Source organism: Anser cygnoides, chromosome 20 (assembly GCF_040182565.1).
Source record: "Anser cygnoides isolate HZ-2024a breed goose chromosome 20, Taihu_goose_T2T_genome, whole genome shotgun sequence".
Lineage (NCBI taxonomy): Eukaryota > Metazoa > Chordata > Aves > Anseriformes > Anatidae > Anser > Anser cygnoides.
This window is the reverse complement of record NC_089892.1, coordinates 4,775,368-4,798,403: the sequence shown is the minus strand read 5'-3', so window position 1 is coordinate 4,798,403 and position 23,036 is coordinate 4,775,368. Positions and strand designations below refer to the sequence as shown.

At 44.3% G+C, this 23,036-nt stretch overlaps 2 protein-coding genes across 16 annotated transcripts in view; one reads left to right on the top strand and one right to left on the bottom strand.

Moving 5' to 3' along the window:
* Positions 1–29: 29 nt before the first annotated feature.
* Positions 30–12,314, top strand: GTF3C4 (general transcription factor IIIC subunit 4). Of its 11 annotated transcripts, none has more exons than XR_007159956.2 (6): positions 30–413; positions 1,279–3,099; positions 4,865–4,995; positions 5,878–5,966; positions 6,880–7,332; positions 9,362–12,314. XR_007159956.2 is itself a non-coding variant. In XM_048053904.2 (5 exons), the coding sequence occupies exons 1-5, from the start codon at positions 72–74 to the stop codon at positions 6,942–6,944; spliced, it is 2,448 nt and encodes an 815-aa protein (XP_047909861.2). In that variant the 5' UTR covers positions 30–71; the 3' UTR covers positions 6,945–12,314. The 11 variants fall into 11 exon arrangements, 2 of the variants coding, with proteins under 2 accessions (XP_047909861.2, XP_066836768.1); XR_007159955.2 differs by having other exon boundaries at positions 7,444–12,314; XR_010826050.1 differs by having other exon boundaries at positions 6,880–7,593.
* Positions 12,315–16,365: 4,051 nt separating this feature from the next.
* Positions 16,366–23,036, bottom strand: part of AK8 (adenylate kinase 8) — a 77,445-nt gene continuing 70,774 nt past the window's right edge. For all 5 annotated transcript variants that reach the window (XM_013193946.3, XM_048054175.2, XM_048054145.2 and 2 more), the window contains 2 exons: positions 19,554–19,634; positions 16,366–16,948 (listed from right to left, as the gene is read on the bottom strand). In XM_013193946.3, coding sequence (XP_013049400.2) covers positions 16,702–16,948; positions 19,554–19,634 — 328 coding nt within the window. In that variant the 3' untranslated portion in view covers positions 16,366–16,701. The remainder of the gene's footprint in view (positions 16,949–19,553; positions 19,635–23,036) is intronic.

Genomic DNA, 23,036 nt, shown 5'->3' with positions numbered 1-23,036 from the left:
CGGCGGCGGCCGAGGGCTTCGGCGGCGGCGCAAGCGCGCAGCGGGCGGAGCGGCCGTGAGGCGGCGGCAAGATGGCGGCGGCGGCCGGGGCGAGCGGGGGCAGCCCGGCGGCGGCGGCGGCGGAGGAGGAGCCGCCGCTGGGCCTCGACTCGCTCGTGGAGGAGGCGGCGGCGGCAGCGGCGGCGAGCGCCGGGTTTCGGCTGACGGCCGTGAGGCGGGAGCCGGCGGTGAGGCTGCAGCACGGCGTCAGCGGCTTGGAGCCGCTGGCCTGGTCGGAGGATCACCGGGTGTCGGTGAGCACGGCCCGCAGCATCGCCGTGCTGGAGCAGCTCAGCGACGTGCACGGCGGCGGGCAGGAGATGGTGATCCACCGCACCGCCGTGCCCGCGCCCGCCGCCGCCTGCTACCTCAAGGTGAGCCGGGGCTCGGGGCGCTGAGGGGAGTTACCTGCCCGCGGGAGGCCCGGCAGGGGCAGGGGGGGCGTTTTGCGTGGGAAGGAACCTCAGGGATTCTAAAAGTTATCTGTTCTCCCAAGAATCGCTTCAGTTCCACTACTTTGATAACGATTCCGGTAGGACTTTAAGTAGAGATCTTTCATGGGTTACTACCGGAGCTGAAAGGTTTTAGCAGCAAGGTTTTAGCTTTGGGTTTCTGGGGGATGCCTTAATTTCACAGGCCTCAGCACAGACGGGAATCAAGTCTGGCTGTGTGCCTTGTGAAATTATAACTTGGTTGCCACAGATCTATTCCTGGCCCCCCCCCCCCCCAGTGAAGTTGAGAATGTGGAGTGACTTGAGTTGGAATACCGAGCGCTTTGCAATTTGTTAAATGCGTACCTTTATGTACACATTTGAGAACAGAAGTATCATAGAATGATAGAATATCCCCAGTTGGAAGGGACCCACAAGGATCATCGAGTCCAACTCCACACAGGTCTACCCAAAAACTCAGACCATATGACTAAGAGCACAGTCCAAACGCTTCTTAAACTCTGACAGGCTTGGTGCCATGACTATGTCCCTATGGAGCCTGTTCCAGTGCGCAAGTATGAAAACAGATTGTTTGGTTCAGCAAAGATCCAATAGCAGGAAACCAAAACTATACAAATTCAGGCCAACACTGAGGCTTAAATCTTCAGGAGCGAGGTTAATTAACAATTAATTTGAGCACCATAGCATAGGTTGTGATAGGGTGCTTGATTTCAAGTGAGAATTAAATCCTGGAAAATCTTAAAATAACGTTCTGAAATGTATTTAAATGTTTTTTGTTATCTTTCAGGTTGGTCCAAAGAAGGAGGTAGCAGAATGTAGGGAAAAGTTCTCCAGTTCTATGGATCCAACGGTTAGCCAAACTTTTATGCTAGATCGAGTGTTCAATCCTGAGGGGAAGTCGCTGCCGCCAATGCGAGGGTTCAAGTACTCCAGCTGGTCACCGCTGGGCTGTGACGCCAACGGACGATGCCTGCTTGCAGCTTTAACCATGGACAATCGATTGACCATCCACGCAAACCTCAACAGACTGCAGTGGGTGCAGCTGGTGGACCTGACGGAAATCTATGGCGAGCGTCTGTACGAAGCCAGTTACAAACTTTCCAAGGCTGACACTCCCAGGGGAGAACTAGAAGACTTTGCTGAATTTCAGCGGCGGCACAGCATGCAGACTCCAGTACGCATGGAGTGGTCGGGTATCTGTACCACTCAGCAGGTTAAACACAACAACGAGTGCCGGGATGTTGGTAGCGTGCTCTTAGCAGTACTCTTTGAAAACAGTAACATTGCGGTTTGGCAGTTTCAGCTTCCGTTTCTGGGTAAGGAATCAATTACTTCTTGCAATACCATAGAGTCTGGAATAAGCTCTCCGAGTGTCCTGTCTTGGTGGGAGTATGAACATAACAACCGAAAGATGAGTGGACTTATCGTAGGGAGTGCTTTTGGGCCAGTTAAAATTCTTCCTGTCAATCTAAAAGCGGTCAAAGGCTACTTTACGCTAAGACAGCCCGTAGTCTTATGGCAAGAAATGGACCAGTTACCAGTGCACAGTATCAAATGTATTCCACTTTACCATCCCTACCAGAAATGTAGCTGTAGCTTAGTGGTGGCCGCAAGAGGATCTTACGTGTTTTGGTGTCTTCTGTTGATATCCAAGGCAGGTCTGAACGTCCACAATTCCCACGTGACAGGGCTTCACTCGTTGCCAATTGTGTCTATGACCGCGGACAAACAGAACGGCACAGTGTATACGTGCTCCAGTGACGGAAAGGTAAGGCAGCTGATTCCTATATTCACAGATGTTGCTTTAAAGTTCGAGCACCAGCTGATTAAGCTCTCAGAAGTGTTTGGCTCTGTGAGGACTCATGGAATAGCTGTTAGCCCCTGTGGCGCGTACTTAGCAGTTATTACGACAGAGGGCATGACTAACGGTCTTCACCCCGTTAACAAAAACTACCAAGTTCAGTTTGTTACTCTAAAGACTTTTGAGGAGGCAGCCGCGCAGCTTCTGGAATCTTCGGTTCAGAACCTTTTCCGGCAAGTGGACTTGACAGATCTCGTACGCTGGAAAATTTTGAAGGAGAAGCATATTCCTCAATTTTTACAGGAAGCGCTGGATAAAAAGATTGAGAGCTGTGGTTCTACTTACTTCTGGCGGTTTAAGCTGTTTCTCCTGAGGATTTTGTACCAGTCAATGCAGAAAGCTCCCTCAGAGGTCATGTGGAAACCATCACACGAGGACACAAAAATCATGATCTCTGATTCCCCTGGAATGGGCAGCACTGAAGATGATCAAGAGGAAGGAACTTCTAAACGAGCCAGCAAGCAGAGCCTATGTGACACAGGCAAAGGTATGGACATAGATGACACTGCCGATGATTCTCTTCCTCAGTCAAGTGAGATAGGAGGCCACGAGCCAATGGAAGAAAAGCTGCTTGAAGTACAGGCACAGATTGAGGCAGTAGAAATGCACTTGACACGAGAGCACATGAAACGGGTGTTGGGAGAAGTTTATCTACACACATGGATTACAGAAAACACCAGTATTCCCACCAGAGGAGTCTGTGACTTCTTAATGTCCGATGACGGATATGAGGACAGAACAGCACGAGTAAGTGCACCTCTATGCTCTGGGGATTCGGTGTTACTTCTTTCACCCCCCTCCACAGCCTAAAAGGAAAACACAGCTTTAGGGGTGGGAAAGAGAACTGTAATCATGTAATCCTTGCTAGACGGCTTCTATAGAGCATCCATGGTTGCCCTTCCTTGGAACTGTGGAATAGGAGGGAACATAAATACAGACGTTGAAGTCTGGATCAGGTACATAAGGAATAAGCATGTCTGAGTTTCTGCAAAAGAAGGGAGAGGATCACAGTTCATTCTCTTGTAAGTGTACTAAGTGGGAAGAATGTTTGTGTGGCTAGACTTACTTAATTTAGCATCTACACAAACCTAAACTTCGGTGATTCTTCCTCTAGTCAATCACATCTGAAGTTCTAACTTTCCAGAGTTGCAGTATCACTTCTTAAACTATTTATTACTCAAAGTACTGTGAGTGTTCAGGTAGTATCTCTGGTCTTGTCGGTGCTCCACGAACCTTCCATGAAAATATCAGTTACAGATAGTTGTTTTATGAGTTAAATCCAGCGATTCAGAACTTCATGCAGGGTTTCCAGTTAACCAAGCTGACTGAGCATCTTTGATACAACACATCTATGGCCTGACCCTTCAGGCACACTTGAATTTATTAAAGTACAATAAATAAGTGTAACTGAATGCTTGGCCGTAACAGGACCTCCTCCCAAACTTGCAGTACTCCCTACCAAAGTAAAAGCGTAACTGCGGGGAGACTTGCAATGTGTAGAGTAAATGTCTGTGGCACGAAATGCATGATCAGTGAGCCCTGCAGTGGGCAACAGACATCAGACAAGGGAAGTGTCAGTGGGAACACTGCCATCAGCCTCCAGGCCTTAAGACTCGATGACAAAAGTGTCTCAGATGTGCCTGTACCTCTGAGCAGAGAACAATTCTTTTCAGTACCTAAATCCTTAAGTCACTTGAACTCTAATTATCAACCTGTACACTACATTCAGAGAGACAGAGGAAGCAAGCACAGTTTCTGTTACTGATGTAACGTGGTGTTCTCTGCTGGACTTGCAAGGCAGCAGGCCACGCGGTGTGGCCTTCATAATTTGGTAGGAAGGTATCCTGGCAGAGCTCCTGTGTTTTTCTGGTGCCCAGTTACTATGAATTGGAGGGCCAAGACGTTGCTTTTCTTACCTTGTAAAGAAGATTCTTCATTTTATAGTGATTAAAAGCTGCCTGCCAAACTATTTTATCCAGTTTGCTGTCACATTTTAAAGGTTCTTGGGATATGGTTTGTATCTACTGAAATGTCAAGGACAAGTTCTATCATGTAAATGTTGTACTACAAACATTATGTATCCTCGAAGATGACTGCTGAAGACATACATCTCACTAATTTTTGAACAGGATTTTTTCTTAGCACATCTTCTGTGATACATACAAGAACTGAAACCACTGCTGTAACCATCACTGGCACCCCCTAAGTGGTATGATATCAAATATTCTGCTTCGTTTTACATTTGCAATTAGCTTAACCTAAGACTGATTGCTCTTAAGTTCTGTATCCCTGCAGTATGGGACAGATGAATCCAGGTGATCATATTTCAAGAATAAATTAATACATCTCTGTGACAGCCTTACGTTTATATTTCTTTATATGATTTCGGTGAAGTGGATAGGTCTTTGCATCCTGTAACATGTTCTGAAATCACAGTACCCTGAGAGACTTTCCTACCGTTCAGTAGGCAGCTGTCTCGCTCTAAACGATGCTGACTGCTGTGTGTTCCCAGGTGCTGATTGGGCATATCTTAAAGAAAATGAACAAACAGACTTTTCCAGAGCACTGCAGCTTGTGTAAAGAGATCCTGCCATTCACTGATCGCAAACAGGCAGTCTGCTCCAATGGACATATTTGGCTCAGGTAATCTGCTCTTAGAGTTTTTTGCCCCCTCCGCATACATTTAACATGTTTAAATAGCTAACTTAAAATATTTCCTAGTGTTGGGAGTAGAAAGTCATGAAGCATGTTACCATGCTGCAGTTAACTGCATTTTTCTGCTGGCTCTTCCCTGAGAAAAAAGGGACTGTAGATTGGACTTGGTTCTCTTATCAGTACGCTATTTTCAAAATAAAATGCTTTTGATAATTTTTTTTTTTTTTTTTTTTAACCAAGCTGGGGAAGGGAGAGAACAGTGAAAAAAAAATCAATCACCAGGCATGGTTTAGAACAGCACATGAAAGAGTTTGTTCTAGCTACTTCAGCATTTGAAAACAAAGTAATGTAAGAGGAAACGATTAGAAACAACTACACTGAGAAGTCTGGAACTTCATCTAGAAAAAGAAGTCTTTCAGCATCGATGTATCGGTGTATGATGTTTGTCCACAGAGACTTTGCAAGTCAGTAGTCTGTCACTTCAGAAAAAGTTTTACCACCAAATCCTATGCGCTATTTTGGCTACGTAGTCATTGCTTTCAGTTAATGATGCTTTAGTTCCTCCCCTGCACAGGAGCTCTCTAGCTCTTGACCTCTTCTACTGTGTGCTGAAGTTCTTTGGCCGATGATGAAACCTTTTCCATAGTATTTTGTTTTTTGGCCTTTTCATTTACGTATACACTTGGGAAGTTTCACTTACCTGCATGAATAAACTGTTAATTTTTGTGTTTGATGTGGCTCACAGCTGCCCCTACTCTCGGAAAGTAAGGTGTGTCGGGAACAGAACCCAGCCTCCAGTCAGGAGACAGGAGCAGGTCACAGAACAGTAAAACCCCGAGCCTCATGGTAAAACAACTTGTCCTTTCACAGGTGCTTCCTAACCTACCAGTCCTGTCAGAGTTTGGTGTACAGGAGGTGTTTGCTTCATGACAGCATTGCACGGCATCCCACCCCAGAAGGTAAACTGCTCCTATAAGGGCAGGATTATGTATTCTTATCAGTGTAATGACTTGAATCGGTTTCATTGACTTTCCTCTTGTAGGCAGCTATGTGAAGGGACCAGTGTCATGCATTTCATGGTCTCCTGCTGCTGTCCATGCATTAATGGCATATGTTAATTACAAAATAGTGACTACAGAAATTAACTTGTAAATACTGTATTTTATTACAGCTGGTAAATACATAACCTGTGCTGGGGAGCTACAGTTGTTAGTTTATATTCAAGTTAAATAAATGAATTAGCTTCCAGGTCTGCAAATGCTGAATGTTTTTGACATCCAATTTCAGTGCTGTATTGCTCCAGCACAGGTTAAGAAAAAATTGGCACCTTGCTGGCTTAGGCTCCAAACCTGTGGTAAGAACATCATCCAGGGACGAGGGCAGGCTGTGGGGCCAGTCAGCCTTTTGACTCTGTGTTTTCATAGTTTGAGGAAGGACAAGCTGTGCCAGAAAATGGTTTTCTTAACTAGTACATTTGAAGAAATAAATCATGGAGTAGTCTAACGGTTTGTCTTAAAGTGTACGTGGTGGCAGAATACTAAGAGCCACAAAGAGACGAACAATTAATAGCCGTGTTCTCTGGGAAGACATTATCTCATCTGCTGTTGTCAGAACATATGTCAGCAAAAACCGATGCAGTTGTGGGGGGAGGGAATCGATGCTTTTTCACTGCCCCTGAGGTATTCCAGTATATCACTAAGGACTAACTGCAGAACTTAAAGTTCTGTACAGAGAGGCTGATTAACTCTCAGTTAATCCTGTGTGGTGAATACACACAGACTTTCAGGTTTACTATTTAGTTTGTCCGTTTCAGCACCATTTCTGTGTTCATCTCTGCCTCCAGCTCTAAACAACTTGTTTTCTTATTTGCAGATCCCGAGTGGATCAAGAGGTTACTGCAAGGACCTTGCACGTTCTGTGATTCCCCCGTCTTCTAGAGAAGAGCTATGTAAAGACTGAAAATATTTTCACTACCACATAAGCTCCCTTCAGTCTAGAAGGATATTGGGCACAGAAATAAACACTTTACTGAAAGGGAAGACAATGTCTGTGACCCTGTAAATAGAACATTGGAGGTTCTAGAAACTCCTTAGGTCCAGAGGCCATTCCATGCTCCAGAACCAGGAGTACACCTGGAAGATTGAGTTCGTAAAGCAATTTGGAAACGCACCCCATTCAAGTACCAGCAGCTGGACACACTTCCTTTTACTGAAAAGAAGCTGAAGTCTTTAAGCTCGCAGCGTGAATTGTCCTTTCTGCCTGGCAGCTGTGTGATTTCCCAAAAGCTAGGATGGGAACAGCGGATCTGCCTCTTGAATAGTCTTGGTGGGTAGAGAAGGCTTCAGCTCGTAGTGCTTGTTTGCTTTTTAACAAGTACTGGCACTTGCTGTAGAACATTAAACTATCGAAATAATTTGTGGTTCTAATTTCTTGCAGAGTGAAGCAAATGCCAGTTACAGCCATATGAGAGAAATTGGCCATTACATTAGTTTCACTTAAAGTCTAGAAGACTAACTGCCTTTCAACTATTGTAACAGTATTGCAGTCAGAAGGGTCAAATTGGCTGCCTCTGTCAAATACGGATCAGTAAGAATAATTTTTAATGTAATAATTATTAAACTATTAGCAATTCAATTAAACGCTAATATATATATAACTTCCAATGCTCACGTCTCTTGCCCCGCTTTCTTTTTCTGAACTAAGCTCTAACCACTTCCTAGCTTTTGCCAGTATGCCTTCTGTTTCAGTTAACCCTTTACCACCAAGAATCATCTTTTCCAGTGCAACTCGGTACCACAACCGTTACACATTTACCGTATCTGCAATTGAACTGAGAGTCTCCCTGGTAGAGATGTTGTTCTACAGAAATGGGACACACAAGTAATCACTCCCAGCGGGCAGTTTCTCGTTTCGTAATAACGCAGTAAAAGCAAAACAAAACAAAAACCCCAACATGGCTAGTATATTAGAGGCAAAGTTTCCACAGCTGGTCGTGGAGCCTGGTAAAGCTTCTGTTGTATAACCCTGACTTTTTCTCAAGAGATTCATAAATATGCCAATGATGTAGCATGGCTGAGCCCAGAAATTTATTCTGCTTTCTAACCGTCCTGTCAGAAAAAGATTCTTTCTGTCTTTGGCGTCTAGTTCATACGGGGAGCAGGAGAATTCTTTTCAACTTCCTATGCAGTGTTAGAGGAATAATACCTCTCAAATATGTATGGTTATATGGTACAGTTGTCTTGTTGACTTAAAAAAAACATGTCAAATAATACAAAATTCATGTATTTACATTCCTCAGAATATGAATTTGGACACTCAAATGTGCTGCCCTGTTTGTGATTCATGACACTTCTGACTGTGTGAGACGTCCTCTGTAGCTATTTGAGGAAAAATCAAGGAATTGTCCTGACAGTATCAGTCTCCAGCAATGCACGTGTGGATTGGTGCCTACGTTTCCTTGATTTGATGACTATGCATATTTTCTCAGTGTTCCTTAACCTTTAGCAGGAGCAAATTTTTCTTTTCAGCTAACATTAAAACAAGTCAGCTGTCCTTACTATCCAGCATTTCATGCATTAAGCATGATAGTGCTTTACTCAGAATAATATTAATATGGTAGACTAGAACAGCATAAGCACATTCATCTGTAAAATAATTAGTCTTGTTTGTAAATATCCTTGGAAGTGATACCATAACTGTATTAAAGAAATGTTTAGTTTTTTATTGCCATGCATTGAAAATTGAAATGACTGGTGTGTCTGGATGGAAAGAAAATGTGGATTGTGATAGTATGTAGTGAAACAAAGTCGGAGTAACCTTGGTACCTAATTTGCGTGCAGTCTGAGGCAGGCACTGTACCTGAGACAGCATTTCTGTTCTCCTTCCCAGTGTTAATGAGGCTTGGGGGAAACACAACATATATTTTCAGCACAAGCTGAACAGAAGGGTTAATTTGTGGTGGTAGGGGAACCATTCTGAGCAGAAGCTCCAAGACCTTGTCCGGACAGTCCTGACCGGTTCTCTCAGTGAGTAAATGTTCCAATTTAGAGATTCATCTGATTCTGGAGGTAAGAGAACTTTCCAGAGCCATATATATAAGTTGTTAATTTTTTTTTTTAAAGTCAAATTAATTTCTTTGATACTGGTTAGAGACCATAACAACATCTTGGTCTGCTGAAACGTTTATATCTGGCTGACCAAAAGGCTCAACACGCTATCATTAGAGGAAATCCTGGTGTTCACTTCTAGCAGTTCTCTTGAATTTCCCTAGAGTTGTAATGCTTTAGCCATGTAGAAGCTAGTACACCTAGCACCGATGTTTCAGCATTAATGTTTATTTTCCTTGTCTTTCAAGGCAGTAGATACTCAGTATACCATTGCCCGTTTATTTAACCTGATTTATGACTGCTGGGAGAATGGAATTTTAAAGCCAATGATGTCGGCTTTCTCTGCATGCCAGTGGAGATCCTTTAGCACAAAGCTTTCACTTCTCACCCTGACCCATTCACAACAGGTAAAGAGGTATTGTGATTTATTTATTTATTTTTTAAACAATCATTGGTCCCTAAGTGTATTTTTAACCAGTGTAGAGTTGAATAGTGCAGCACACCTCAGAACAGGAACACAATTTCTGATGTTGATCTTACCGGAATTTTCTGCCCAGCTACCAGCTGAGACTTCCTTTGAGAAACCTTTAATTTGTCTTGGACTCCTGACTTCAGTTCTCGAGTTTAGTGGGGTTTAGTCCCATTCCTCTTAGAGTTCTGTAACAGCCTGCAGAGCTACAGCAGCACCCTGCCGCGTTATCTCTCATGCTTTCCCTAACCAAAACCTTTGCTTTCATCCCATGTATGGGGAAAGCAAAAGGCTGAGGGTGGTACAAGCACCTGCTGCCAGGTCCTTGCACTATTTTGCCCTGAACAGAGCTGCCTTCCCAACTAGTACATAGTTAGAGCTGTCCCATGTTACAGCCCGGTCTGGTCTGAGACACCAAGTGAAGTATTTGAAGAATAAGCCCCACAAAACCAATTTACTCACTAGGTCTTTGCCCTAAGTTTTGCAAGATAAACAAGTGAATAGTTAAAAGCTCTCAATTGCCTGACCATTTGGTGGTGAACACCAGACTTTCTTCCTGTGCTGACAACAAGCCTGTCACTCCTCCCCTGGCATGAAGAAATCCAAACTGTTCAACAGATTAGCAGGACAGCTCTGGGCTGGTTTTGGACAGCTTTTTTTGTGCCTTGGTGCTATAAATTCCATTGTCTGAACTAAGGTGAAAGTTTGAGGTCATTATGACAGTGTCTTGAGTATCCATACTGTATGTTTCTAGAGGAAATACCATGGTTGCTACTAGATACATACAGGCAATAAATGTTTCCCTGATTTTCTTAAGTTTACTAGGTTTGATTATGCAGCATAACACCATTTATTCTAGCCTCATTAAAGATTTCTCAACATGAAAGAACCGAACGCAAACATTTATAGTCCTAGTTAAGGGTTAACAAACCCTACTTGTGCTGTTATACCCTGAACTAACATTTACAGGAGACTTGTTTTTACAAGTTTTTCTCAAATACAAAGCCCTTCCTTTATTGCTTACCCAGGTTGTGAAACAGCGGGCAGCCTTGCAGGCACAATTACTGGAGCCTCAGTTGCCACCTCAGGGTATGGCATCAGAGAGAGAACAAGGAGAAGAACCCATGCCACTCCTCAGAGCCCTCACCGCAGAGCAGGCTGGGGGTAATCACTTAAGCTGTTGCTCAATATGACATCTTTGGGTGCAAAACACGCAAGGTCAGTATAGTAGCAATACAGGAAACTTCAAAATCCGTTGCTGCAGAGCACTAGCTTGTATTATTTTTGCAGCCAGAAATAAGGGCAATAGCCTCAGAGCATTGGTAGTCATGGCAAAAGGCAGATTGATAGTGAGTACCAAAATTAACCAGAAGAAAAAGCTTAGGGGATCTCAGCTAATAAAGGTGAAATGCTCGAAGTAGTTATCAGTGCTATTTGTTCTCGTCCCCCTTTTTGCGTTCCCTTTTGGAGCTTTCTCTGTCAGGCCTGTAAACGCACAAACTACGCTTGCATTTTAGACACACATTGACAAGGGCAGGGGTTTATCCTTTAACCAGAGCTGGTACCATCTGTGTGGAGATGCCTGCTGGCTTACTGCTCCACTGGTACACTGGCAAAGCTGCTTTCCTTCCCTCTGTGTGGGTAAACAAAGACAACTTGAGCTTCAAGTACACCTGGGTTCCTGCCCTACCTATTGAAGTTGGAGGAATCAGGACAAGACAGATTTTTGCCTTCTCTTGGAAGTCTCAGTCCAGGATGGTCTTTCACAATTTGTAGAGGCTAGCGTGTACGTACAGCAATGTCTACAGAGCTTTTGTTTTCCCTTCTCACGGAGGGCCTCATGTACATACTGTCACTTAAATTAGTCTGTGCAATACTCAGCTCTAACTCATACAAGGTATACATTAATACTTTACACTGGAGGTGTTCCCAGACCCTTGGTGTCAGTTGGAATATTTTATTCCACCGCTAAATTTTATTAGTGCTGATTCAGTTTTTAGCTCTCTTTATTTGCAAGACCTAGAACTCCTGCTGGTCTGTCATCTGTGTGCATGATCTGGGTAGTGACCTCAGGAGTGTCACAGCTGCCTCTGCACGACTAGCCTCGACCGCTTTGCTTTCATTGTTGCAACGCAGCAGGTACACAGGGCACTTATTAGCATTAACTACACTACAGTTCAGAGCAGAAAGTGGAGTAATTCCCTGTGCTGTCTTAGGCTGCAGCTGAATCAATCCAAATGTGAATATCTGAGTTGGAGCATCTTCATCACAGAAGGACTCATGCGCTGCTGAGAGCCTACAGCAGGAGTTACAGGGCCACGCCGGCCCTGCAGCATTCTTATTTAACACTAAACTTAGGAAGCCAGTCCTGAAAAGGGAAGAATGAAGAGCCATCCAAATGGAACTGGTCAGAGAAAAGTTTAATTGCTCTGCTAATCTAATTGATCTCTTCATGCTACTTCAATTCCATTCCGGGGTGCGAGTGTTGTAGCTGGCAGACCGTGCGGTCACCAGGCTGAATGAAAAGCAAAGCTGAGTTTTAATCTTTACTTTCTGGATTTTTCCTTTGAGACTTAGTTCACGGAGGGTCTGACAAAGCTGCTGTGAATATTGATGCTGTGTATATGGCACATTTTGTAAACGTGAAGCAAACCTGGATGAATGTTTTGTATACTGCGACGGTAGCATTGTAATCCTGCTCCTTTTTTATTCTAAATAAATAAATAAAGTACGTTTTTGTAATGTCTGTATTTTAAGGGACTGACTTCCTGGGAGGGACATACGGAGTCAAGAGCTAAGACTGGCAAGAGTGAACAGGATTCAGTCCTTCTTCGTGCCTAAAAATAATAATAAAAATCTCACTTCCATAAGGACTACACTGAGCAGCAAATTAGACCCCACGCCTTGTGAAAGTCAGATTTCTCAGCTACGGTATCTGAAAGACTTCAAACACAGGAGCTGTGGGAAAGATCTACACAGGGCCGGGGTCGGGTGCTGTTTGTTTCAAGGGAGTTGCATGCTGCAGATGGACAGCTCCTCAGAGACTGTGATAACCCCGGGCCTCACTTGTAGAATAAAAGGATAAATGATTTTTAATCTGGCTTTGGTCAGCCTAGGCTAAAGATCAGCTCTTGATTTTAATCTTTCAACATATGAGAAGTGTTTTGAAAGTTTTAGTTGTTCTCCAGATTTAAGAACGTGTTTTCTTAGATAAATTAGAAGAATGTGCCTCATTTTGTTAGTTCTGAGGAGTTATTTGCAATGGAAACTACTTGGTTAAAGCAAGTAAGGAGTACTGAGCATTATGTCTGTAAGTATCCAAGCAGCTGGGCTGGGGGGGATAAGCACTAGTTACCTGTGTGGCTATACCTGGAGGAAGGGCGAAGCAGGAGGCTTGTAACCACGCTTTAGAGCCACTGTTCATGGATCTGGACAGTGACTTCCCAGTTGTAGCTCCAGCAGCTTTGAGTCCTAGGTGCCAAATTGGCTTGCTCTGTCCTTACCTTGCAGGGCGGGCAGCACAGCCAGTTGTTACTGATCCTGCAGGAGACCTTCCCACTGCAGCACAGCTCTTAGCGAAGCTGGCTGAAGTCTGAGTGAAGTTGGGGACCTTGCCAGTAGGTATCCAGCCTCACCTGACTGTTAGTAATTTTGATACCGCACTCCTAAGAGGAAAATGAATGTTCTGAGCATATCTGATAGCTCGTACAAGGTAGAAGTAGAGGAGGAAGGTCAGAGTTCCTTACACCTCAGCCTCAAACCGTCCTCTCCAAGGCTGGGAGTGGACCTGGGGCCTGATAGAGCCCTCCAGGCACACCACCATTCCCTTCTCCTCACCAGCACAGGTTCAGCCTCTTTCCCCCAGCCTCCCATACTGCAGCTCCACAGTTACACTGCAGAACCAACTTCCTTTGATGAAATGGGCCTGACAATTGCCTTTTCTTTTCTTCCATAGAATCAAACAGTTCTTGGTGCAGAAAGAGGAGAATAACCTCGCTTATAGAGAGGAACAGACACTTTTCTGTGTGAATTAAGAACAAGGCAAAGTCACTTTTAAGGTTCTGATTTGGATGTGGGCAGCTACAGTCTCATAACCAGAGTTTGCACCTCTGAGAAGCAGACCCTGAGGCACAGGAACCTGCCAAGCTGGTCTTTGGCCTAAAACAAACCTTAAGGAACGGTGAGAACACCTTGCTGTCCCTTCCTACCCTGCAGTCACAGCTCCTGCAACACCTCATGAACGGATGGCTGTAAAACCAGTTACATTTAAGGGTTCTGTGCTGGCATCATCACCCAAGATGCATCTAAACCTTAAGAGGAAAGGTGAGAAACCAAAAGGAGGCAGGGGAAAGGTTTCAAGAGTTCCAGGGCCCCCCGCAGAGACAGGGCTGGAGGACTGGAATCCCTGCCTGGGGGCGCTCCAGCATCCTTCCACTGCAGCGCACGAAGGATCCATTGTCTGGAGCAGGTGGACGTGAAAGTTTGTGGAACAGCTGAACGCGTTCATCTTGGTGCCAAACCGCGTAATTAACAGCGTAACATATTGCGTGTAGCACAACCTCCAAACAGCCCTCTCGGCAAAGTGTCTTCGAAAAACAGTGATAAAAGATGTCCATTTCAGAACCGGGCACGCTGTACAATAAGTAACGTCTGCTCCCCGCTGTGTTCTTACCACCTCCTCTTTACCTTGTTTTTCTCATTGCTTAACATTTGTTTTGCCAGAATAAGATGCTAATAAAATCAAGCATAGTTACCAAATTGGTTTTTAAGTGTTGGATTCCAATTATAAAAGCCTAATTCCTCCTCCCATCCACTGAACCTTTTTGGTATTAACAGGCTTTACTATGCAAAGTGATGCAGGGGCTGTTTCGTTTACAGTAATTAAATGAATGTCAATTGTTTTAGTTGTTTCCGAGGGAGAGTTCTACATGAGTATTAGCATGTTCTGCTAACCCTTACGTTCTGCACTTCAGGCCTGCTGCAAACCCTTGGGGGTTGACCATTGACCTGAGACTCCGTACCCAGACATGCCAAGCGCATCTCAATGAGACAAGCTCTTTTTCTCAGTTTCTATGGAACCAGCAGAGCGGAACTAATATAGCGTCCGCATATAGATGAAAGAATGAAGAGGAAAAAGGGCTTTACAGCTAAATTAATTAAGCAGATGTACCTGTCTAATTAAAGATGCACTGTCCCTTTTGTACCCTAGCTGCAGTACAAACAGTATTTAAATACACTCTCTATCCATTTCATCTATCAAAATATTTAGTGGGAACATTCAGATGAAGGTGATATTAGCAAGATGAGCTTCCCATGTATTATTAATAGAAGGGCTCCCAATTATGCGTGAATGCTACAGCAAATCTTTATAGCAATAGCATAAAAAACAGCTGCCCAAGTAGGTTACCAAACAGCACATTTGTAACAGGTAAAACCGTTACAAATGCCCTGGTCCAGCTTTACACCAGGGTGTGCGCTTGGGCCCTGTGCAGAGGAAGCAGCCAGGGCCTCAGCCTGGCGTTTCTTAGTGCAAGAGGCCCGGAGGACTCAACTTGTGCTGGTGGTGCCAGGGGAGCCGGCTTTCTTAGATTCCAAAGATATTTATTCTGAGATTTTTAAGGCTATCCTCAAGTCTGGAAAGTCCAATTCCCATTCATCGAAGCTCCCAAAGGTTTTGAAAACCTTGACCTTAAACTCTCATTATCCAACCCCAAAATAAAACTACATCCCCTGAGCCACCTAGATAACTAGGGTCTTCCCTCCTGAATTTACTCTACGGGTGGGAGGAAGGACTTGGGCATGTATATCCTTACAGTACTCCACATAGACCTAGACACACACGATAAAAGATGAGAACAGAGAAGTTGTACAAAACTAAGAGGCTCCTGGAGGCCTGTACTGCCTGAAAGGAGGAGGTACGTGCTTCCCACGTGCTTCCTACATCTTCCCAGTTAAGAAGGCTGCAAGAAGAAAGTTGTGACACCTCCCCATCGCCAGGTCAAAGCGAATTCACATTCACATACACAAAGAAGAAAAAAAGGGAGACATAACAGGCATCAAACTCAGCGCTGCTGTGAATCATGACAAATGACACCCCCTCCTTAGAAGCATTAAAAACACACATTTCCATAGCTAGAGTCCGAACAAGCTAACAGCGCTGTACTTTTCATCAAGGATTTACTATTTAAGAAAGACTTACCTGAGTATTTAGGGCAACCAGTTCCAGCCAGAGTAAAAGAACACGGGCAGCAATTTCCCCAGCCACAGCTAAGCTACACCAGCCACGGGTGCTGCCTGCAGTCAGCAGGAAATAAAATGGGGTGGGTATGTGGCTGCTGCAGAAAAGCCTCTGGCACAGGCTAAGAGCCTCCATCCACCAGGAAAACAGAATTTAGTAACCTATCTGCTCCTGCAGCTCGTTATGGCCTTAATTGGGCTCTGAAAGTGATGAACCTGCAGCTCGTTTGCTATAGCTCTAGATATTATTTTCAGGTGCTCTGGGTCTTTCTGCCTGGTGGGGGAACTGCAGAACAGGGTGGTGGGGAAGGACAGTGCACCCACAGCGTGACTGTCCTGCTGTTCTGGAAGAACTTTTTAAGCAAGTCGAGTTAAGAAGGCATCCTGGTCTCAAAACACTGCAGCTGTCTTTGGGAAAAGTGCACTGCAGAGCTGCAAGCTTCATTTTTCTATTTGCTGTTGTGTTTGCTTGCAGCAGACTGTCAGAGAGAGACAGGCAGTCCCAAGTAGTTCTCGCGGAGACCACGGAGTGCATTAAGACAGAAACACGTCTAATAGCTTTAATAATCCAAGTTGGCTGCATGGTATTACACAGTTAAGACAAAACTACTATTCACTCTATCACAGATTCAGAAAAGGATGTTTTTAACTAAACACAGGAACTTTTGTAGCTGCAGTGCTTCATACATTAGATCACAAAACAAAAGCCAACAAAAAATTCCCATAAAGCACAATTTCTTACTCCGTACTTCATCTAAACTTGGTAAGCTTCAAATTTAACACAGCTTGACTGAGTTCCTGTTCACCTGTGAACTTGCTACATCAGTGACTGGACTGCAAACATTACAGGGAAAAATTTTAAACCAGCTATCGAAGAAATAATTATAAGCATTTAAACTTTTTACATGGAAGGGGCTTAATGATACAGCTTTCTATAAACTCGAAGATAACATGGGGATCTTGGTCAGCATTGACATAAAAGGCATCTTCATAAAACTCCTCCAGTTCCTTGACATTCCTGTAGTAGGTTTCCACACGTTTCTCTATATTTTCTTCCTTGTCCTTAGGGTTCTGCCGGAGACGGGCTTGGATCGCCGGTGTGGGTGCTGGTCTGAACGTCGTGTGGTATCTGGAGATGAGACACAAATGTCACCGCTTCAGCTCAGCCTGAGGGCACAGCAGCCAAAGCCTGAGATATTCCACGGGTTTTGCCTATCCCAGTTCGTTGTAAGCGCCTCCTTCTGCTCTAGGTTGGGGTTTCAGAACAATGATTACGAATTGCAGGGCGAGTTATTTGGCTTTCCTGCTCTCTGGAGTGCTGGATGCTCAAGAACCAAGAGTTTCTCCTGAGGTGACACAGACTGCGGGCAGTGTTTTAGTACTTCACATAAGGTGCGGAGAAATCCCTGTCATGTGCCCAATGAAGCATTTTCGGAGCTGTTCCAGATCCAGTCCCAAGGTATCGTGTTTTACTTGTAATCTTTGACTCTTATCTAAAAATAGCACCTAAAACCCCCTAACCTTAAATCTTAAAAATCTGTTAAAAATCTTTGCTGTGCACCGCTGTGCTGACACTGGACATTACTTAGAAAAAAAACTGTTGAACTTTGAGTGCTTTCTCTGCACTGAAGCAGAGTCCAAACAGCCTTGCATCCAGGCACTGCTGAGGGACCTGCACTTAAAACGTGTGTAAGGGTCTCGGACACTGGGGACTTTCCTGGCAAGATTCAGAAGTGCAAGAACAGGGCTGGTATCACCAAAACCAAACTTTACAAGTATTTCCTATTAGCAGGGATGTGGCTGAATGTTTCCAGCAAGTGGCAGAAGGGCAGCAGAAGCACAGCCCTCACGTAACACTGCCTCCAAATCACCACAGGCATGAGTGTGAAAGACAGGCCTGTTTTCTCTTGATAAGCCACTGGCCAGTAGGGTTAACGCTGTCAGCACGGAAGGTCACTGGAAGAAGTTAAGAAGACACAAATACCCTACCTCGGTCTCTGTTTCTGGGAGGACACCAGGTAGAATGTAATTCTTAGCACTTTTTTTACAGGAGATGCAGATAAAAAGAGGCTACCTCAATCCAAGATAGGTTTTAGTTACTTCTGATTTCCAGGATGCCAGATTTCGGCTTCCCTGAATTCCCGCTTGTGGGTTCACTCATCTCGTCAGCAATCTTTAGCAAGTCAGAGGATTTTCATCACCAGAGTCCCGCAGCAGTGCTGCAGTCCAGCTCAGTCTGCCCAGACAGCTGACACCAAAAAGTATTTTGACAATGCTCCTGTATTGCCAGAGGCTTTCAGCAATCGCTAAAAGCTCTTTTGCAAACACATATTTACATTTCCTGCCATAGTAGTTCTACTTCTGACTGGATGTCTTCTGTGCCCTTTGTCTCTGATGACACAAAACCAGTTTATCCCTCGTCCTGTAAAGCCAATACATGCAAAAACAAGGAGAGAAGCAGAGTCTCCGTGTCTCTGCAGAGAGCTGCAATACAGTCCCAGCTGGTACAACGATGTGGACACAGAGTTCATTCCACATTAGGATTATTTAGAGCACAGCTGAAGGCCACCCTCTTCACTGCACTGTAGCCAGTGGTGCAGGTTTAATATAATGCCGAGGATTAGATACAGCATCTAAAACAATTCAATTCACAATGAATTTGGAAGGAATAAAACCCAGACTTTGGAAGAAGAAAGCGTGTTAACTGGAGCAGATACTGAACAGGCTAATCCTAATGGTAAGAAATGCAAAGATGTGTGAATGATTTGCTTCGTACTGTTCATTTCTTCTGAACAACCGCATCACTTATTACTAAAACAAAGGGAACACTTACAGCAAATCACTGCTGCTGTCACCAGTTAATGTCACACCTAGAGTGAGATGTCTGAATAATCACATAGCACTTTGGCACGAATCCAGTATTTATGGACTTAATCTTGGAGGGTTCAGTATTTGTCTTTGATTCAACAGGATACGTTTAAACATTAAGAAAATAAAATTGTGCTTTACAGTGTAAGTGTGGGGAGTTATCCATTCGAGATGTTAATCATAACAACAGCACAAGTGGAAGTTGGAATTCCTGCCCCAAGTCCAGCAGGTAATTAGGATGGTATTTCACTGGTACTGGTTCCCCCCCCAAAACAAGGGTGGAGCTGACAGTAAACCTGAAGCTCCCTGGTGAAATAAGGCAATGGGACTGCCAGTAAGACAAACTGCCACATTTGAGAATCAAATTTTACACTAACTCCGTGACTCAAACAAGTTTGCTCTACTGAGAAAGAAATGTATTAATATCTCACAGTAGACAGAACCAACACAGGAGGTGGGGGAGGTAAAATGCAGCAAGATTTCCATCTTCTCCAGCTGGGAAACTTTCAAAATTCCCATGGGAATGTCTGAAAACCATGTGCATTTAGGCTAGGTTTCAGACATCTTCCCTCAGCATTATTTTTACCTGCCAATTTAGTTACCATTACAGTGTTAAGAGCTGAGCTACTTGCTGCTGTAGATTTCTCTGGGATTTTAAAATGCCCTATTCTGAGAAAAGGAGCTTGCTGCAGTCAGTAGGTGGGTTGGTACTTGAGTAGCTATGAAAATTTTAACCTTTCTTTTAAGGAATCCCTTAACATGAGTACAATATTCCTGACTTTCCTTAGATTTCTATGAATTCTACCTGGTGCTTTCATCTTGCTGGCAGTCTTAAAAAACGTTATACATGAGACATCAGTGCTAACCTTTCCCCAGTGACTGGATCGATCCTCCGTTGAGACAGTCGTTCCATGATGGATTCATAGGGAAGATTGAAGAAAAACACCCTACGGAGAACATAACGAGTAAGAGCATTAACATCCTGAGAACAGCACTTGTGACCTTCAGAGTACGAGCTCATCCTTACCCTAAAGGAACGGGACACAGAAACATGGAAGTGTCCATTAGGCCTTAGTGAATCAGAAGGTATTAACATATGCACGGGAGCTCAGTTCTCTGGTTCTTCTCCCACCTTGTCAGTTATTGTGTTTTAAAGGCAGAGCTCCTTGATATGCAACATGAGCGGTTCTGTGAGCAGTGGCAGGGCTTAACAGACAGGCTGGACGCCAGTGGCTGAATTACAGTCGGAGCCAATATCAGAGTCTGTCATGGACCACTCACAATCCAGCAGCTACCTCTGATCTTTCTCTGAATCCAGCTACTCAATCCAGCTGAAAAATACAATCACAAGGACATTCTGCAACAGGTAAATAAAAAATTGCTACTGTTCCTGTCAAGGACAGAAAAAGAGCTGTGTGCCAATATTACGGATCCTTCCCTAATAACAGCACAACACATCTCGGTGCCAATGACAATGTTTTCCCTCTTGCTGTTTTAGTCCACTTTCACTTCTTTCACCCTTTTCTCCCCACACAGCCCCACAGAGTGAGTCCTCCTATCTCACACTCTTATCGTACATCCTTTAAAGCAGAACGAGTATTAAGATTTAATACGTGTCACATTACGCTGCTGACAATCCCGTATCCTTTCTGTTAGAGTTGATCTACAGCGAACAGCGCTGGGGCATGGAAGGCAGCAGGGTGGCATAACCCACTTGACAATCAGCCTTGCTGTTGAGACGGCTAGAGGAAATCTTAATGCATGATTTTAAGATCAGAATTTGCAATTCCCACTGAGTCTGAACAAGACATAGCTGCTCAGCATCTTGAAGAGCCAGACCCTCAATGTCAGTGGTGTGGGTTTCAAGCTACGAACAGCTTCTCACCAGAGGATGGGGTGGGACTTGCCTACTCGTTCCCTACGGGTTCCACAAGAGCCCTGATTTGAACCAAGGACGTAGAACCAGAAAACAATAGAGGTCACTATTGACCCCAGTCACGTTACACCGCTGAGTATAAACTGTTGTGCCCATCCCACGGTGACTCCTCCTCGGCAGTTCGGTTCATTACAACAGTTCTGTTAATTTTATGTTGTAGTTCAAAAACTCGTCAGCAGAAAATTCTCAACAAACTGCTGAGGATGAGAGGACGTGAGCCCCTGGGCTAGAGAGAGTCACACGGCCATTGGAAGACACCACTGCAACAGAGCAGCTCAGGGCAAAGATCACATTTAGTGATTCATTTGCAGCAAAATTAAAAAGAAGGCTTCCTTTGAAAACTTATGAAAACAAACTCTCACCAACTGCACAAATCCTGAAGGCTGTAAGTACATCTTCCTTTATAATACTCCCTCTCCTGCTGCTGCCTTCAAGGCCAGACTCCCTATTTTTGTTTTTGTCTGCCTCTCACAAAAGATACTGTATGCTTTAGACATTCACCAAAGGAACATTTTACACTGACTGGGTGGGATCAGACCAGATGAAAGGCTGAGCTTTACCTTGGCATGCACATAGCAGATTACTAGAATCCTTTGTAGGATTTAAAGTTATGAAAATCATCTCTCTTTTCAAATGTTTACAGATAATGACTTCTATTCACACTGTGGTAACAAATAACAGCCAGGAATAAAACATTCAAGATCTCGCAGATTCCAAAGACAGGAAAAGAACAACAGTTTCAACACTCTTTTATCCCTTACACTCTTAACATTTTGTTTTTCTTTGTTTCTGTTGCCCAACAATGGCACAAAAACGTGATTGTCAGAACAGGTAACATCTGATGATATAGCTCAAGATGAATATTCTAGTAGAGAGGAACAACATTTATACAGTCATGATAATTGATACGGCTCCCTATTATATTCTGAAATAAACAAAACCACTAAAGGATTATAACCTGGCATATCAAGAAAGCTTGTCGTAATTCATAGTTACTAACTCAGAAAGTATTACGGTGTTTGAAACAGAAGAGCCTAAAAAACTCCACTTAAAAAGCTGCCAACAAAATGAACTCTGAAAGCCTTGTCTGAGCTTCCCTTCTCTTTTATACAAGATGCTTCTTATTATCCAGTCTGGTGTCACCATTAAAGAAAAGTGTAGGGGGAAGATGTGGGAGAGCATAGACATCCCTGCTAATATGGATTTCTTTTCCCCCAGATGGGTTGTAAAAAGGCAGGCACAATATACAGCACCAACTCCTCGTCTTACTGTCCTTCCAGCTGGAGGTGGGACGCCTCACCCCGCCGCACTGCACATCCCCGGAGATGAGAGAAAACATCGCGCCCCGGGGCTGTCAGTTTAAAATTGTTCAGAAGCAGGAAAAAGATGAAGGGGAAAAACACAGACAGAACTATCAGGTAGATTTAAAATACTTCCAATTAGAAAGCTTTATTATCATTTTGAAGGAGACACATAACACACACAGTCTATTCTGCAGCCCCAGGAGGCTTACTCACACGAGTAAACCCCATTTACATGCATGCACTCTGTGAGGTGCCAGCCTTCTGCTATTCCTGGTGGCTTCAAGGTATTTCTGAGCAACATTTCCTGTGTCCACCTCTCAGCTGCTGTGATCCTGATCACATAAACCAGACCCTCAAACTGTCCAGGTAATACCTTCGCTGGATTTCTCTTGGAAATCCTCTAAGAAAGAGGCCTGCATCCACGACCTTGATCCAGCATTTAGCACAGTACCTGGAACAACTCCCTGCACGTACTGGATTCAAGCAGGGGTTGGCCCCTTTCACATACAGAGTGTAATATATTTTTTTTTCCCCCCACATAAATGCATCATCTGTGAAGCTCTCTTTAGGAATCAGCCAGGCTTTGTATGTTGTAATGTGTCACAACTTCTATCAAGGAGAAATATGAAACAGATGTCATCAGAATTGGTAGACAGGAAGGCAAGGAAACACAGCCTCATATCAAAGGATACCACATTATGCTGCTAGATTAGCATCTAGCAGCTTCTCTTTCAGAGTTGGCAAGCCGTTCGTTCAGCTCTGCAACAGGTGAGTGGTGTCAGTCAGCAGCACCGAGAGGTGCTCACCGGAGAGGCTGGGCAGAGATGTACGAAGAATCCTCACCCCCGAATCACGGGCTCAGCTCCTACCTGGTGCCAACCAAAAATCACCGGCATCCAGTTCCAATTTCTTGGTTTCTGTGGGGTGTAGCTTGGTAGAGCCTCTCAGCCCAGGTATCTGGGGACAAACGTCCCCCAGGCCACCGAGTGGCAACATCGCTGCTAGATGCAGGAGTGAAGCCAAGCGACTCACAAGCAAAGCTCTGTCCTCTCTCCTTTGTTTGCCCTCCCAGGAGAGGGATGGGAAGGTCCAGCCCGCCAGCTAGCTTT